This window comes from Papio anubis, chromosome 6 (genome assembly GCF_008728515.1).
Source record: "Papio anubis isolate 15944 chromosome 6, Panubis1.0, whole genome shotgun sequence".
Lineage (NCBI taxonomy): Eukaryota > Metazoa > Chordata > Mammalia > Primates > Cercopithecidae > Papio > Papio anubis.
Window position 1 is genome coordinate 103,779,360 of NC_044981.1, and position 14,987 is coordinate 103,794,346.

General features: G+C 48.1%; 1 protein-coding gene across 7 annotated transcripts in view; it reads right to left on the minus strand.

Annotated features, from left to right (window-relative positions):
* Nucleotides 1–4,587: 4,587 nt before the first annotated feature.
* The window catches only part of TULP4 (TUB like protein 4), a 280,793-nt gene continuing 270,393 nt past the window's right edge, over nt 4,588–14,987 (minus strand). For 5 of the 7 annotated variants that reach the window (XM_017958185.3, XM_017958184.3, XM_017958183.3 and 2 more), the window contains 2 exons: nt 12,225–14,725; nt 4,588–9,783 (listed from right to left, as the gene is read on the minus strand). In XM_017958185.3, the coding sequence (XP_017813674.1) occupies nt 9,667–9,783; nt 12,225–14,725 (2,618 nt within the window). In that variant the 3' untranslated portion in view covers nt 4,588–9,666. Of the gene's footprint in view, nt 9,784–12,224; nt 14,726–14,987 lie in introns of those variants that run through there. The other 2 variants (XM_031667335.1, XM_031667334.1) reach the window with 2 other exon arrangements.

Genomic DNA, 14,987 nt, shown 5'->3' on the forward strand with positions numbered 1-14,987 from the left:
GCGTCTAGAGCGGGTGCGCGCAGGGCGGGTGCACGTACAGGACGGGTGCGCGCGCAGGCCGAGGACACTGCACTCAGGGTCTGCGCTCTGGTCGAGGGCTCGTTCCCTGGGGAGTTTCCTTTCCTGTTCCCTACCCTGAGCGGCTGCCGCTCGCGCCTTTGGTCTGACCCAGGCCGGCCATGGCTTCAGCTTGGAGGAGCTACAGAAAGATCCAGAAGAGGTAAAGTTGTTGTTGGAAAAGGCAACTAGGAAAACAGTACGTGATGCCCTTCCAGCTGAAAAATCCAAAACTGAGACAGAAATGAACAGGATGCGGCAGAAATCACAGAGGAAAGCAGAACTCCTTGACAGCGAAAAGCCAGCTGCGGTGTTGGCTTCCATTACAGGGGACCTACAGTGACACTCGGTGACTATGCACGGGGTCAGCCAGGTGAGGAGGCCAAGTTCCCGCTGAGAACGTGTAGATGCGCTCGCCAGAGAGGTCGTGTGATCTCTTGGTATAGGATTTAACTGGGCAGGGTTATCCATGAGGGTGAACAATCCATTGACACCTACTTCTGTGGAAGGCAAGGCGGATACAGTTCTTACCTTCTGTAGAAGGAAAGCAGAAAACACGGGTGGGATCACCTGACTCAGGTTGAAAAAGGGTACAAATAAACAGAAAAGGCCCCCTACGACACTGGAACAGACCATAGGGAGGGGCTGACGAACGTTCTAGAGGAAGTGGATGAGGATGGAGATAAGGCTGTGCAGAGAACCATTCATAAAGCCTGGCTGGAATCAGGAGCCAGACGAGCCTAGGGGACAGGTTCTGAGACTTTAAAGTCCTTTTGGGAACTGTGATGTGGAAGTGCTGGTGTTCCCAGTAGGGGAATACTGGTGAGCTACACATAGGCACTTACAGGTAACTTCTTACAGGGGCCTCTTCTTTTTTTTTTTTTTTTTTCCTGGGACGGAGTCTCGCTCTGTCGCCCAGGCTGGAGTGCAGTGACCGGATCTCAGCTCACTGCAAGCTCCGCCTCCCGGGTTCCCGCCATTCTCCTGCCTCAGCCTCCCGAGTAGCTGGGACTACAGGCGCCCGCCACCTCGCCCCGCTAGTTTTTTGTATTTTTTAGTAGAGACGGGGTTTCACCGTGTTAGCCAGGATGGTTTCGATCTCCTGACCTCGTGATCCGCCCGTCTCGGCCTCCCAAAGTGCTGGGATTACAGGCTTGAGCCACCGCGCCCGGCCACAGAGGCCTCTTCTAAGCAAAGGCAATGCATTCTCCATTTCCTACTGGAAGATTTATTTAAAGAAAATATGCCTATTAAACAAAACAAGCAAACAGGAAGTCCCATGGCACAGATGCTTTCACACCTGGTTGGTTGGTTGGTTATGTTTTCAACATCGTGTACCAGTCCTTTATCCACATAGATAATTCACTTTTTTTCAAGTATACTCTCAAGAGGTCCACATCATGAAAAACAGGTTAAGAAATGAGATAGGCCAAGTTAGCAGAGCCAGGGACACGGCCACCAGCTCGCTGTGGCCCAGTCGGGGTGCCTGTGCTGCTGCCACAGTGAGTGTGGAGGACCAGGTCAGGAATGGGACAGAGGGGCTGGGCTTTTGCTGCTTCTGGCTGCCTAGCAGGCAGACTCTAACCAGCGGGTTACACGGAGGCACTAAGTGGGTCTGGGCAGTGTGGTGTTCTCAAGAGGCTGGTTTGGTCTAGTCTGACCCATCCGCTCTTCCCAGGAGCTGTTGGTGGAGAAACGTGGCCTGTGTCTCCCACAAAGACTGTTGGGCTCATTCTCTTGCTATCCTCCCATGAGCTCGGCTTGGCTTACACCAGCACCTGCTGGCAAGTGTGTGTGTTAGAAAAAGAGAATGTTTACAAGCTCATCCTGTGGGAGGGAACCCTGGATGCAACAGTGAGACCCGCTGGAGTGCAGCGCACAGGAACAGATGGGCTGGGGGCGTGAGGCTGACTCCATGTGGCCTAAGATGGGCAGGGATCCTGAGGGTTCCATGAGCTGGACGCTCTGTGGCTTTTAGAAACTTCCCTTCCCAAGCTGCCTGAATCTGTAAGGTCATCAAAGGAACCACTTAGCGAAGAAGAGACTTTTCTTCCACCAGTGCAGGAAATGGGACCTAGGCTGGAACTGGTTGTTCCAAAGGGTGGAGGAAGGCAGTCTCTTTCTATTAGAGGAATGTTTTCTCTGAAGTTCTGCAACAAAGGAAACTGATGAGAAAACACAATCCTGGGATGGAAGAGCCTCCTGCAGTCAGAAGCAGGTGCTTGAGAAAGGCAGGAAGTGGGACTCAAGAGGACCCCATGGACTCAGGCACAGAAAGAAGTTCATCACTGGAGGGTGTGTCTCCTTCTCATAGGGGTTGGGGGGGGGAGCGCATGAGTGTGTCATGCACGTACTGTGGTGTCTGGTCTGCCTGCCTTTTTACTGGGGAGAGAAAGAAAATATAACACTGGTCAAGCCCGTTTCAGTGACCCCAGACATTGAAATAAAAGGAAATGCCCCTGCTACTGGGTGAAAGTGCAAGATTCTGATCAGTGGTTCCTAGAAGATCCTCAAGGTGACACAGGAGACACCGAGTATCATGTGAAAGGAGGAACCACAGACCATTCACATGAGCTGGAGGATGAAACAACAGGAGACATGGAGACCCTTGGTTCCCAGGACAGCACGGGAATGGTGTCAGGGCTGGGCACTTCTCTACTTTTGGAGGAGTGGAAAAAGGAAACACTAGGTTCTATCCATACCCTCAGGGTTGAAGATGATGGGAAATGACTGGCACAACTGGGAGAAGGCAATGTGACTGGTTGCCTCTATCATCCAAGCTCCCCGCTCTTTCCCCGGACAAGAGCTATCCCATAGCTGTGCCTGCAGTGAGGATGCTGCACCATCACCGGGTGCAGGGGAGAGCCTGGGAGCCAGCCAGAGCTAAGTGGCAAATGGGATGCTGGGATTCCCAACAGTGACCTGGAAGAACACATGGGCAGGTCAGAGGACAAAGAACAAGATGCTTTGCAAGGTGTCTGCATGCTGCCTGAGCAGTGGTTGAAGCTTAAGAAATTCCTATGACTGCCGGGTGTGGTGGCGGGTGCGGTGGCTCACACCTGTAATCCCAGCACTTTGGGAGGCCAAGATGGGTGAATCACCTGAAATCAGGTGTTAGAGACCAGCCTGGCCAACATGGCGAAACCCCATCTCTACTAAAAATACAAAAATTAGCTGGGCATGGTGGTGCGTGCCTGTAATCCCTGCTACTCGGGAGGCTAAGGCAGGAGAATTGCTTGAATCTGGGAGGTAGAGGCTACAGTGAGCTGAGATCATGCCACTGCACTCCAGCCTAGGCGACAAGAGCAAAACTCCATCACACACACACACACACACACACACAATTCCTATGACTTATGGTGAGGCGCCTTCTTTACTTGAAGCGATCGCTCAGACAGGAACTCTGAAATGGGTTCAAGAAATGAGCTGGCACTTCAAATGAATGGCTTCTTATTCTTCAGCGCGTAAAGCAGCTGTTTCTAGGAAGTGTAGGGAAACAAATCCACACAGACTGGCTCCTCTGTGAAGCCTGGGTGAGTAATAAAACTGGTCAGCCGAAGGTTCACTCTTTACAGATTCAGTAACAAGGACTCAAATCTCATTCTGTAAAGCGGATGAGCTCACCTGATGAGGGGCAGGGGTGGCCCATCTATAATACTTGTTTTCATGGGAGATGAGTAAGTGTAAGTAGCTCAGAGCTCATTACAGGCAAATCTTTACCACACACCAGAGTGAGAAGCTGGGAATAAACCAGGTCTATTCATTAATGTGACCCAGAAATCTTGGATTCTGTTTCAGGATTGGTTTTTGTCTATGGAATCCAGAAATCATTTCAACCTCTCACTGCTTCCATTTTCTTCTGAAAGAGTGGCAAAAAGTATCCACTTCATAATGGAGTTGAGATTTGGCTGCGGTTAGCATCTTTCATCCTTGGAAAACTGCAACGCAATCTCCATGAGACAGTTATTTCTCTTCTACAGTGAATGTTGGGAGCTAGGTTAGAGCAAAATTGATTCCTTATTCTTTGAAAAACACCAAAAAGGTAATTCTGTAAATGTACACATGTATTATCACAGATATACCTCCCATGCCCCACCTTCCCACCTCCCATAGTCATAGGGAACTTCAGGGCAGAGGAAGGAGGCTCACTAAGCACTCATGAGGAACAACAACAGTTAACAGTCATATGAGCACTTAAGAGTCGAATTGCTTAAAACCTAGGTTTAAGTTTCCTACAAATTAACAAAGATGTTAATATATTTGGCAACTCTGACCTTTAGGTGCTATGTAGATGCACTTTTAATCGAGTCCTCTTTTAAAAAGCCATGAAAAAGCAAATGTAAACCAGATCATCAAGAAGCCAGCACAATCTCTGACTTCCCCAAATGGGCAACATGATGACCACGGTCTCAGGGGCTCGAGTAGCTGCTGGCAGTTACCAAGAGACCCAGGAAGCAACTGAGGGTGGGGAGGTCATGCCAATGGAGCGAGGTGATTTCTCCTCACGAGGCTCAAGAATTCTGCACACAATTTTTTTGATCTGCAAAATTTTATTAAGCAATAGCTGGACAACTCTTACAACTTCAAATCATCAAGAAAAAAATAAGGAGATTAATCCATCTCAATAATAAAGACAGAAAATAACTTGGACAAACCACATCGTTTTGAATGCAAACCATTAATGCCTTCTAGAATATCTCCTGCACAATCTAATACACAAAATACATAAGAAGAGAGGCAAATAAGGATGAGCTCATTAAAACGCATTTGGGAATCACAACAGATCTTGCTTGTAAAGTAAAACAAAGCAGGATGCTGAATTTAAAAACAAACAAACCAACACTGGAGGAACTGAGGTGCACAAGCAGTGCACGCCACTGCCGAGGTCTGGACATGAACATGCTGGTGGTCTAGTTTGGTCTGGGACCTATGCACCTGCATCGCGCACTTATGGTTAAAAAAAAAAAAAAGGGAAAAAAGAAAATGCCAGTAGTAATAAACTCAGAAATTATGTCCAAATTTACAGTACCAAAATAATGCATTTATAAACAAATGCAAAAACAATACCCCTTTGGTAAATAATACAGTGCCTTTTTCAGTCAAATGCATAACCCATGCTTTTCTACAACACGAAAAAATGTTTATCTACAATAAACAACAAGATCTTAGAACCCTACCCCTCCCCTTAAAAAGAACTGTAAACAGAAAATATAGGTACAAGTTACACAAAAATTGCACAAAGCCAAAGAAAATGGAAACAAAGTAAGCCACAACCCATCAGAGTTTTATCAGCCAGAGGTAAGGAATCACACAAATGCTGAAGAGTTCTGAGTTGTGTGCTGTTACAGAAATCCCAGGAACTCAAACGACATTTTGGACACATTTTTGTCTCCACTAACTTTGCTTACAACCATTGACTTGGCCAAATGATACAGGCCCACAGCGACACCATGGACTCCTTCTCCACAGTTACTGGGCCAAACTTTCCTTTTCAAGAAATCTGTTGAATTTGAAGACTGTGTAACATGGCAGAGCACACTCAGGAATTTGAGGTGACCTAGGTATATATTCCTGTGGTTTTGGGGACGAGTAGTGACTTATTTCAGGGCTGTTCTCATGGACACCCAGCTGAGCAGGGCACACACGTGGAGACTCCTCTTACCTAGAATCAGTACTTTTGTGTATTCTATGAGAACACAATTCCAAATGCATTTAGAGGTGCATTTTCTAAAGATATTACTTTAAATGCACTGGTTTATAATCAGTACATAGCTCATTAACACAGGAAAAGAAATATTTCTCTCCACAAAGGCAATGTTGTGAAATACACTTCTCATGAAAAGTGGAATGATGAGGCTGTTTAGTGTTGCGCTCTTAGGCTGTGAGAGCTGTAAGGGAGTTTAGAGGGTTGTCCAAGCTGACCCTTTCATTTCACAGATGGACAAATGGAGGCCTAGCCAGCCCCAGGGACTTGCCCGAGATCACCCTCCAACCTTGTGGCAGAGCAGGCTTGACCCTGGGGTTTCCTGACTTTTTGCTACGAGTACAGGATGAACATAACACATTCTTCCATGTCCTTGTGGGACACTTGACAAGGGAGCAATGACTATGGATAAAAAATATTAGCCTGCAAAATTCTTTGATTTATGCTGCCATTAGAGCTTTGAGATTTTCCGGCTTCTTTGGCCCTAGTTTTTCTTGGGATATACATTCAATGGGTATATTGTACACAAATCTGTGCCTTTGGTTTGATGAGGTTAGAGCTAAAACAAATTTAGAATTGTTTGTATTTGTTATATATCATACTTCCCTCAAAAAGTCATAGATTCTTTATACAGTTAACCTTTTACTGGACTGCTTTTAAATTTAGGGAATTCAATGAGGTATCTTGATATTCATAAACTATTAATAAACATAAAATTTTTAGAAATCTCCTGCATAAAGTATAAATTTTCGTCGTATTTAGTCAACAGAGCCTGACTGAATGAAACCGTAGTTGAAAATAAGACCACCACCATTAAGTGAAAAGTCACCCTACTAGGAGCGTACAGCCCGCAGCTTACGCCTGCCTTGGCGCAGGAGGGCAGCCTCTCTTTTCAGGCCTCTGGGAGAGAGGAGTTGAGCAGTGGCTGCTGGGGTCACTCCGGTACAAAGTAATGTGCGCCACACATCTGAGACAGAAGCCTGTGCCTCCATCAGGGAAAAATGCCTTTTGGGGAGTGAGCTAGGAATTTAGAAGCTTAGTTAATTATTTGCTAAAAAAATCCATTTTTTTCTTCTCACATATATTTGTAACTTTCATTTCAAGGATTTTCCCCTATATTTGCTCTTATTAAACAGGTTCCAAACAGGCTTTTTCAGGGTCTTTATATCTCAAAAGCAATTAGAACACAGAAAGTGAAGCTTATTACCTACTAATTCTTTCCTTGGCTACTCTCATTCTAATAGGCCTCCCCTTTTTATTTCAGATCACCTTTTATTTTCAGATAAAAATAAAATTTTCAAGAGAAGAGAGAATAGTATTTGAGTGTTATCTCAAAAAAAGTCTCCTTTGTATATAATCAATAACACAGAATTTTAAAAAAGATTTTTAAATGATTAAAATGAATTTTTTCTCAATTAGAAAAGTTACAAATTGCCCAGCAAAAAACCTTCTATCGGCCAGGCGTGGAGACTCACGCCTGTAATCCCAGCACTTTGGGAGGCCGAGACGGGCAGATCACCTGAGGTCAGGAGTTCAAGACCAGCCTGGCTAACATGGCGAAACCCCATCTCTATTAAAAATACAAAAAAATTAACCAAGGGTGGTGGTGGGTGCCTGTAATCCCAGCTGCTTGGGAGGCTGAGGCAAAATAATCACTTGAACCCTGGAGTCAGAGGCTGCAGTGAGCCGAGATTGTGCCACTATATTCCAGTTGGGTGACAAGAGTGGGACTCCGTCTCAAAAAAAAAAAAAAACCTTCTGTCATATCCTATTTCTTGCAGCAAAATATACTGCAACCAAGTAAGTCATTACAAAGATACTGTTTTTCTAAATAAATAAAATGGGCATAACTCACCAAAACATAACACAAAATAATTCCTAAGAACACTATGAAAAGCAAGATAAATAATTATCTCTTAGACAATAAAACAGGGGAATTGCATTTAAATTATCTGACAGGCTATAACCATTATTGCACAACTAATAAGCACTGAAACACCATATTAAGCTACAGAAACTCATATAAAAGAATTAATTCTGATAACATTGCTAAATTCTTTCTGGAAGAATGCACCCACTAAAAATATCAGGCCCAATACTTTAAATATAAATGAGAAACCCTGGTATTAGATGGGAGATGTCCTTTGCCATATCAGAAAACCTCGTCAGTATTTCTTTGGGGTCTGGAGAGAATCAGGAGTGATGTCATGTCATCTTGTTCTGGGAAAAAAATGGGTCGGTTTCTTTTGTAATTTTTAACTAAAACAGGGGATTAAAAAAACTTAAATTTGAAAATACTTTTCTGTAGCATCTTCTACTTGTCTGTTTCCAAATAAAATCCAAATTTGGAACCCAACGCCAGCAGATAGTTCCTGTGCAGGCTCCTGCACAGCAGGCCCAGGAGAGGGGCCTGATCCTAAACAACATCACAGGTAGGAATAACTGAAAAAACAAAAAAACAAACAACAACAAAAATCACTGGGTTTTGTCCTCAGGGCTTGAACACTGCCCACAGGTTCTCATGAGGAGGAGGAAGTGGGAAGAGATATTCTAGGTAGTTTTTTTTTTTAATACAATTAACAAAGTGTGATCAACCAACTACCTAGGTATAATTTTAACAACGTTTTCTCAGTGGTTTAGCTCCTTAGTAAACAGTCTGTACAGTTAATAAACAACTTTTTTTCTTAAAGAAGATCATGAAAATTTTGTCAAAGATTTGACCATAGTCATGTATTTTAATACCCTGGTGAACACTTAACATTTTTTTGGTAACATTTATAATTTCATAGAAAGCATTTGTAGTCAACTGAATTTTAATGTAGCCAAGAGGAGAAAAGGAGTGGTTTTAAATCAAGCCTCATCCACACTTTTAGAATGGGAAGGCGTAGAACAGGATATCTCACGGGAAAGATCACGTTTACAGTAATGTGTTCCAGATTAAAAAGTAAAAGGGCAGAGAGAGTAGAGGCTGTTTCTCAGCATGTGGGGATCTAGTGACTGCTACCACATTATTTGAGAAAACTGCTACCACTACCACAGGCCAGGATCTTTCCATTTTTGTCTCTCACCTTCTCCCAGAACCAGTCATACTGAATGATCATCACTGATCCTACGGAACTTTGACATACGATGAAACTAGTGGAGGCTTTCAATGTAAACATCGTCAGCACAGGAGTGTAGCCCTCGTACTGCTGCTACAAGTCACACGCTGAGTCACACCGCTGTCTGCAGAGTGATGTGAACCCGTGTATATGTGCAGTTTCTTCTTCACCCTTCGTCCCTTCCCCAACATCCTCAATGAGCAAATCACATTTCTACCTGGTGAGAACACCCCGAAAAGATCCTACTTTGTTGGTCCAACACAGTGTGTCTGCCCAAATGCCCAATTTTAATTAAGTCACCTTTTGGGAAGTAACATAATTAGTGTAAATCAAATGCTGTCCCCACCCCGTTCCCCAAGAACCTGTATCTTCAGAATTTTGTAAAAGCTTTTTGCTTTTACACTAGTGGTGATGTTGGAGGAGAATGCATGAGAATGCATCCTCCCTATGTGTGAAAGAATAGCAGGCTCTAAGGCAGTCTGTCTTCATTCTGAAGGGCCCAGTAGAGCATTACCACAGCCAAGCTACGTTTCCGGAAAGAACAGCAGGTGCCTAGCACTCTTTGCTTCCAAATGCCACTGAAATGAAAGAAGAAAAGAAGAACAGACAATAAAAGGTAATAAAGCCCAACCAAATAAATGATGACCACAGGTCAGCGCCCTCTCCTGGGCCTGCTGGGCTTTTCCAGTTTCGCTGTTGGCTTCTGGTCCTCCCAGGTATCCGGCCCCTTGAGGGCTCCTCTGGCATCTCCGAAGACCTCTTCCAAAGGCTCTCTGCATCTCTCTCCTCCCCACACCAGTCTCTTCATTTGAGGCGCTGAGTCACGTTGGCCAGGGCAACTGCAAAGGCCTGCACGGCTGAGAACGGGTACTGGAAGTCTAGAATATACGCATTGCCATCAATCCGTCCAAATTGCATCACCTGGAGGAGGGCAGGGGAAGCAAAGACATTATAGAACAAGGCAAAAAGGCCGGGAGTGACAGCTCATGCCTGTAATCCCAGCATTTTGGGAGGCTGAGGCGAGCGGATCATGAGGTCAGGAGATTGAGACTATCCTGGCTAACACAGTGAAACCCCGTCTCTATTAAAAATACAAAAAATTAGCTGGGCGTGGTGGCCGGCGCCTGAACTCCCAGCTACTTGGGAGGTTGAGGCAGGAGAATGGCATAAACCTGGGAGGCAAAGCTTGCAGTGAGCTGAGATCGCACCACTGCACTCCAGCCTGGGCGACAGAGGAGACTCTGTCTCAAAAAAAAAAAAACAAATAAAAAACCACAAACAAACAAACAAAAAAACAAGGAGAGCAAGGCGACAAGCTGGGTCTGCATGGCTCCTGATGGAAGCAGACAGCACTGTCTATGAGATGCTTTTGCTAACAAAAGTGACTCTGAATCTGGTGAAGCTTCTATATCTAACTCCAAGTTTGTAGGAAACAAGGGGACTGAGGAACATGTTAACACAATGGAGACAATAAGCAAGGTTTGGAATGTGGGGACAATGGCCTCCAGCTCCATCCATGAAAAGTTACCTGGGGGCACAACGTCCAATGTTTGGGTGATGGGCACACTAGAAGCCCACCCTCCATTACGCATGTAATGCCCATGTAATAAGCACATGTACCCTTGAATCTAAAAGAAAAAAGAAAAAAAAAAAAGAATGGGGGGAATGCTATAGATCAAATGAAGTGGTTTCTTCACGTAGGAAGTAGAAAGGAGAAAGAAAAGCAGAAAGAAGCACCAACAGGCCAGAGGCTCCAGAAGAGAAGCAGCATTGCCACTGTCCAACGCTGCTGCCTCAGGGAGGGACTTGGTGGCCACCTCCTCACCAGTTCATGTGCCCACATCCCATCAGACAGTGGCACCACGCCCTAGCACATGGGCTGCACTCATCGCCTCTGGTACTCAACCTGTGTGCTCCACAGCGGCAGGATCTCTGTCTGTCTTCCTCACTGCCCTGATTCTAGTACTATAGCAGGGGTTGACAAACTTTCTGTGAGGGGCTGATAATAAATATTTTAGGCTTTGTGGGTTACACGGTTTTTACCACAACTCCTCAACTCTGCTGTTGTCTGGCCAAAAACAGCCAGGGACGACACTCAGGTGAATGAGTGTGGCTGTGCTCCAATAAAACTTTGTTCCAAAAAGAGGCGGCTGGCCAGAATGGCCCAAAGGCCAGTTTGCCAACCCCTGGGCTTAGAGGATTGCCAGGCACACAGTAGGTTCTCAATAACATTTATTGAATGAATTAACAAAAATGTGAATTTAAGTAGAGAGGGGAAGGGACTTTGCAGGATGGTGAAGGGGGACATTGGCAGCAGGACAGAGCAACCCTTCCAGGCTGGAGCAGGGAAGAACTAGGACCCAATGTGTTCAGCTGCACCATGAGGTTACATCTGGTTCGAGAACTGGGTATTGACTTCCATATACAGAGAAATAGGCAAACGAGCAAACAGACAGAAAACAGGAAGTTGGTATGTCTAGGGAAAGAAAAGTATACAAAAAAGGAAATGTAACTAAGCTCTAATACATGGTTCAGCTGTGGGTCCTATTGACTAGCATAACAAGGTAACCAGTGACCACTGATTTAATGGGGAAGGAAAAACTGTGTGCATATGTGTGTGTGTTTGTGTGCACAGCATGAGCAAAACTAACCCTTACGTTCCTTAGGAAGTCACCATCTGATGCCAAAACCAGAAAAGTCAATGAATAGAAGTAGAAACATATTCTTTACAAATATGAGTGCAGGCCAGGTGTGTTGGCTCACGCCTGTAATCCCAACATTTTGAGAGGCTGAGGCAGGAGGATCACTTGGATCCCAGGAGTTTGAGACCAGCCTGGACTGAACATAGTGAGACTTCCATTTCTTAAAAAAAAAAAAAAAAAAAAAAAAAATTAGGGTCGGGCGTGGTGGCTCACGCTTGTAATCCTAGCACTTTGGGAGGCCAAGGCGGGCGGATCATGAGGTCAGGAGATAGGGACCATTCTGGCTAACACAGTGAAATCCCGTCTCTACTAAAAATACAAAAAATTAGCCGGGTGTGGTGGCTCGTGCCTGTAGTCCCAGCTACTCGGGAGGCTGAGGCGGGAGAATGGCGTGAACCCAGAAGGCAGAGCTTGCAGGGAGCCAAGATCGCGCCACTGCACTCCAGCCTGGGCGACAGAGCGAGACTCTGTCTCAAAAAGAAAAAAAAATACAAGACGGCAGTGGGCAGACTAAAAATCGTAACCCCGTGAGCTCCACCTAAGAGGTATTTGTTGTTTTCCACATTTCCCATTTGGCCTTTTGAAAAATGCTCCTTGAAGGCCGAGGCCCTGATGCCCTCGCCTTCTGGGTCCACAGCGCCACCCAGTCTGTGGTCTTACCTGCCGCCCCTCTAACTCGATCTGGAAGTTCTTGGCAGACTCCTGGGTCACCCGCCCCCCGAAGTCCAGCTGGTAGACCTGGGTGGCCTCATTCCACAGCGGCTGCTTGTTGGCCATCACGTACACAAAGCCTTGGCTACCCAGCCGCCCGTCCTCCTTCTCACTGGCCCGCCGGCACTTGGCCTCCTCCAGCTCGCCAGCAGCCCGTGGGGCGCGCTTGCTCTTCCAGCCCTTTCTGCTGCCCTGGCTCTGGTTCATGAGCTCATCCCCGCTGATGAACAGCTCAGGCTCACTCTCGGAGCTGTCCTGGAACTCGTTTGTCTTATTCAACTTCTTTGACTTCAGTTGGTCTTTCTGACTCTTCACTTTCTTCTTCTCTCTCCCCAAGTGTGGGCTGGAGATAAGGGAATTAAAGTCACTCAAAGTCCTAGCCTCCTTCTTCACTTTGCCCTCAGTGATGGCCTGAACGCTGCCTTCTTCTGCTCGGCTGTCCAGGCGCTTCCGGTTCTTCTTTCCAAATTTTTCTGTCCGCTGGGGGACTGGGCTTTCGGTCAGGGAGAGGACTTCCTGGAAGCTGTCGGCAGTTTCTACCATCACCTCTGTGCCCATGTGGCTTTGGAGTTCGGCAGGTGGTGGGGACACAAGGGGCTTCTCCACCACCAAGTGTGGCTTTGAGGGGAGAGTGCCCTGGGGGTTCTGCACGGGCGGGCAGGCGCTGTAGGAACTCCATGGGTGCAAGGCGACAGGTGGCAGCTGTAAACTAGAGCATGTGCTGCTTCCTGGGTACATGGGGGGCAGGGTGCAATAGGAGAGGCTAGGCGGGTACACTGGCTGAAGGACCACAGCAGGCTCCTGTTGTGCAAACTGTGTCGGGGACAGGGTATCTTTGGGAGAGCAGGGAGCCTGCACTCCAGGCAAAGGGGGGTTGTTATAGCTTCCGGGATATGGCACTCCCATCCCATAGCCTGTTTGGAAAGTGGCAGTGGGGCTGGCAGGAGACTTGGGGGAGATGAAGGGCAGTCGGGACACATCCAGGTGCTGGCCCTGACTCAGCATCAGAGGGGACAGTTTTAAGGGGTTGGGCCCTGAAGTCTGTGCTGTCCTTTCTTGAGGAACCCAAACGTCCTCACCCAGCATGGGGTCCCACTGGTAAGGGGGTGGCCGTTTCAGGGTGACAGCAGCTTCAGGCAGGGAAGGGTGCCTCAGGGGCTTCTCAAGCTGACAGTGCTGGGACAGGGCCTCGTCCTCTGTGAAGGCGGAGTTGACGTAGTCGGTGCGGTCACGGGCGCTGTCGGGTGGGCTCAGGAGGCTGTAGGAGGACTGGGAGGCCAATGGGGAGGTGCTGGCGGTATGGGCCAGGGAAGCTCCAGGCTGCGAGCTGGGCCCCGTGCCACTGCACTGACTGCAGGTGTACAGAGCAGGTGGGGGCCGCGCTGGGAGCTGTGTCACCAGCCCCCCAGGCCCGCCCTTGGGCTTGGCCAGGGGCTGCAGGGGGGCCCGCGGGCTGTCGGCCAGCTGGGCCAGCTTGAGCGCAGCCTCACGGTTGTTCCTCCGCAGGGTAGCGTGGATGAGGCTATTGTCGGACCTCTGGGCAGCCCCCCGCCCCTGGGCCAGTTGGCTGGCAATTTCGGGATACGGGGGTGGGTCCCCGGTGGGGATGGAGTAGCGAGGGACGGTCAGGCGGTTCAGGGTGGCACTGCTGCAGGGCTGGGGGACTTTTTTCTCAGTGGCTGTGAGCCTCAAGGTGGCGGAGCTACCCGGGCCGGGGAGGGTGTAGGTGTTCTGGGAGCACAGCATCCGGGTGCGGGGCCGGCACACCTCCTCCACATTGCCGCTGCTGTCGAAGGTGGTGATCCTCTCATAGCCCAGGGGGGTCTGGTAGTGCACTGACGTGGGGTAGAGGGAGAAGTCGCCCTTCTTCAGGCACACATCCACTGGGGGCTGTGGGGGCGGCAGAGGGGGCGGGGGTGCTGCTGTGGTGGGGGCGGCGGGGATGGTTCCTGGGTATGGGGGTGGAGGGTTCATCTTTGTCACCTGGACCTCCTGGGGGGCACTGAAGACCACTGCGTCCCCCTCAGCTGCCAGCTGCGGTGTTGGCCGCAGGGCCTTGGCTGACTTTTGCAGGTGTTCGTGGTCTCGGTCTCCATGGCCCACCGTGGACAGCTGCATGAGCCCCTGCGGCGGGGGAGGCAGGGACAGTGGAGGGGGGTTCTGAATGATGCGGCCCATTTCCACGCTTCCGAAAATCACCTGTCCAGGATTGGAGTACCGGTTGGAGACTGGGTACTGGGTGGCACTGTCACCTGCATGTTCTGCTGCTCCTACAGCTGTCGTCTGGTTGGTCAGGACATCTAGCTGCACATTCTGATTGGCCAGTAGGGACTGCACCAGCCCTATGCTCTGCGTGGGGGACATAGCCTGAGCCGAGCTGTGGATCGGTGCAATAGGGATGTTCACCGTACAAGGTGGGCTGTTCTCAGGGACACCAGATGCTCCCGTCACTGGAAGAAAATTAGAAAAAGGAACTGCTTACAAAAACAGTGCCATTAAACCGGATCAGGATAAGTAATACATCTGGACTCATCCAGTCTCCTTCTGTAAACAAAACGCAATTGCCAGTGACAGAGACGTGTCTGCTTGGGGAAAGCTGGCCTGCTCACACAAGTGAGATGGGTTCTTGAGGGCAGCCTGCTGCTTGTCTGTTAGCTAAGGGTACTGTTATAACTTTTCAACTAGCTCACTTTTGAACCTTCTAAACTTGGC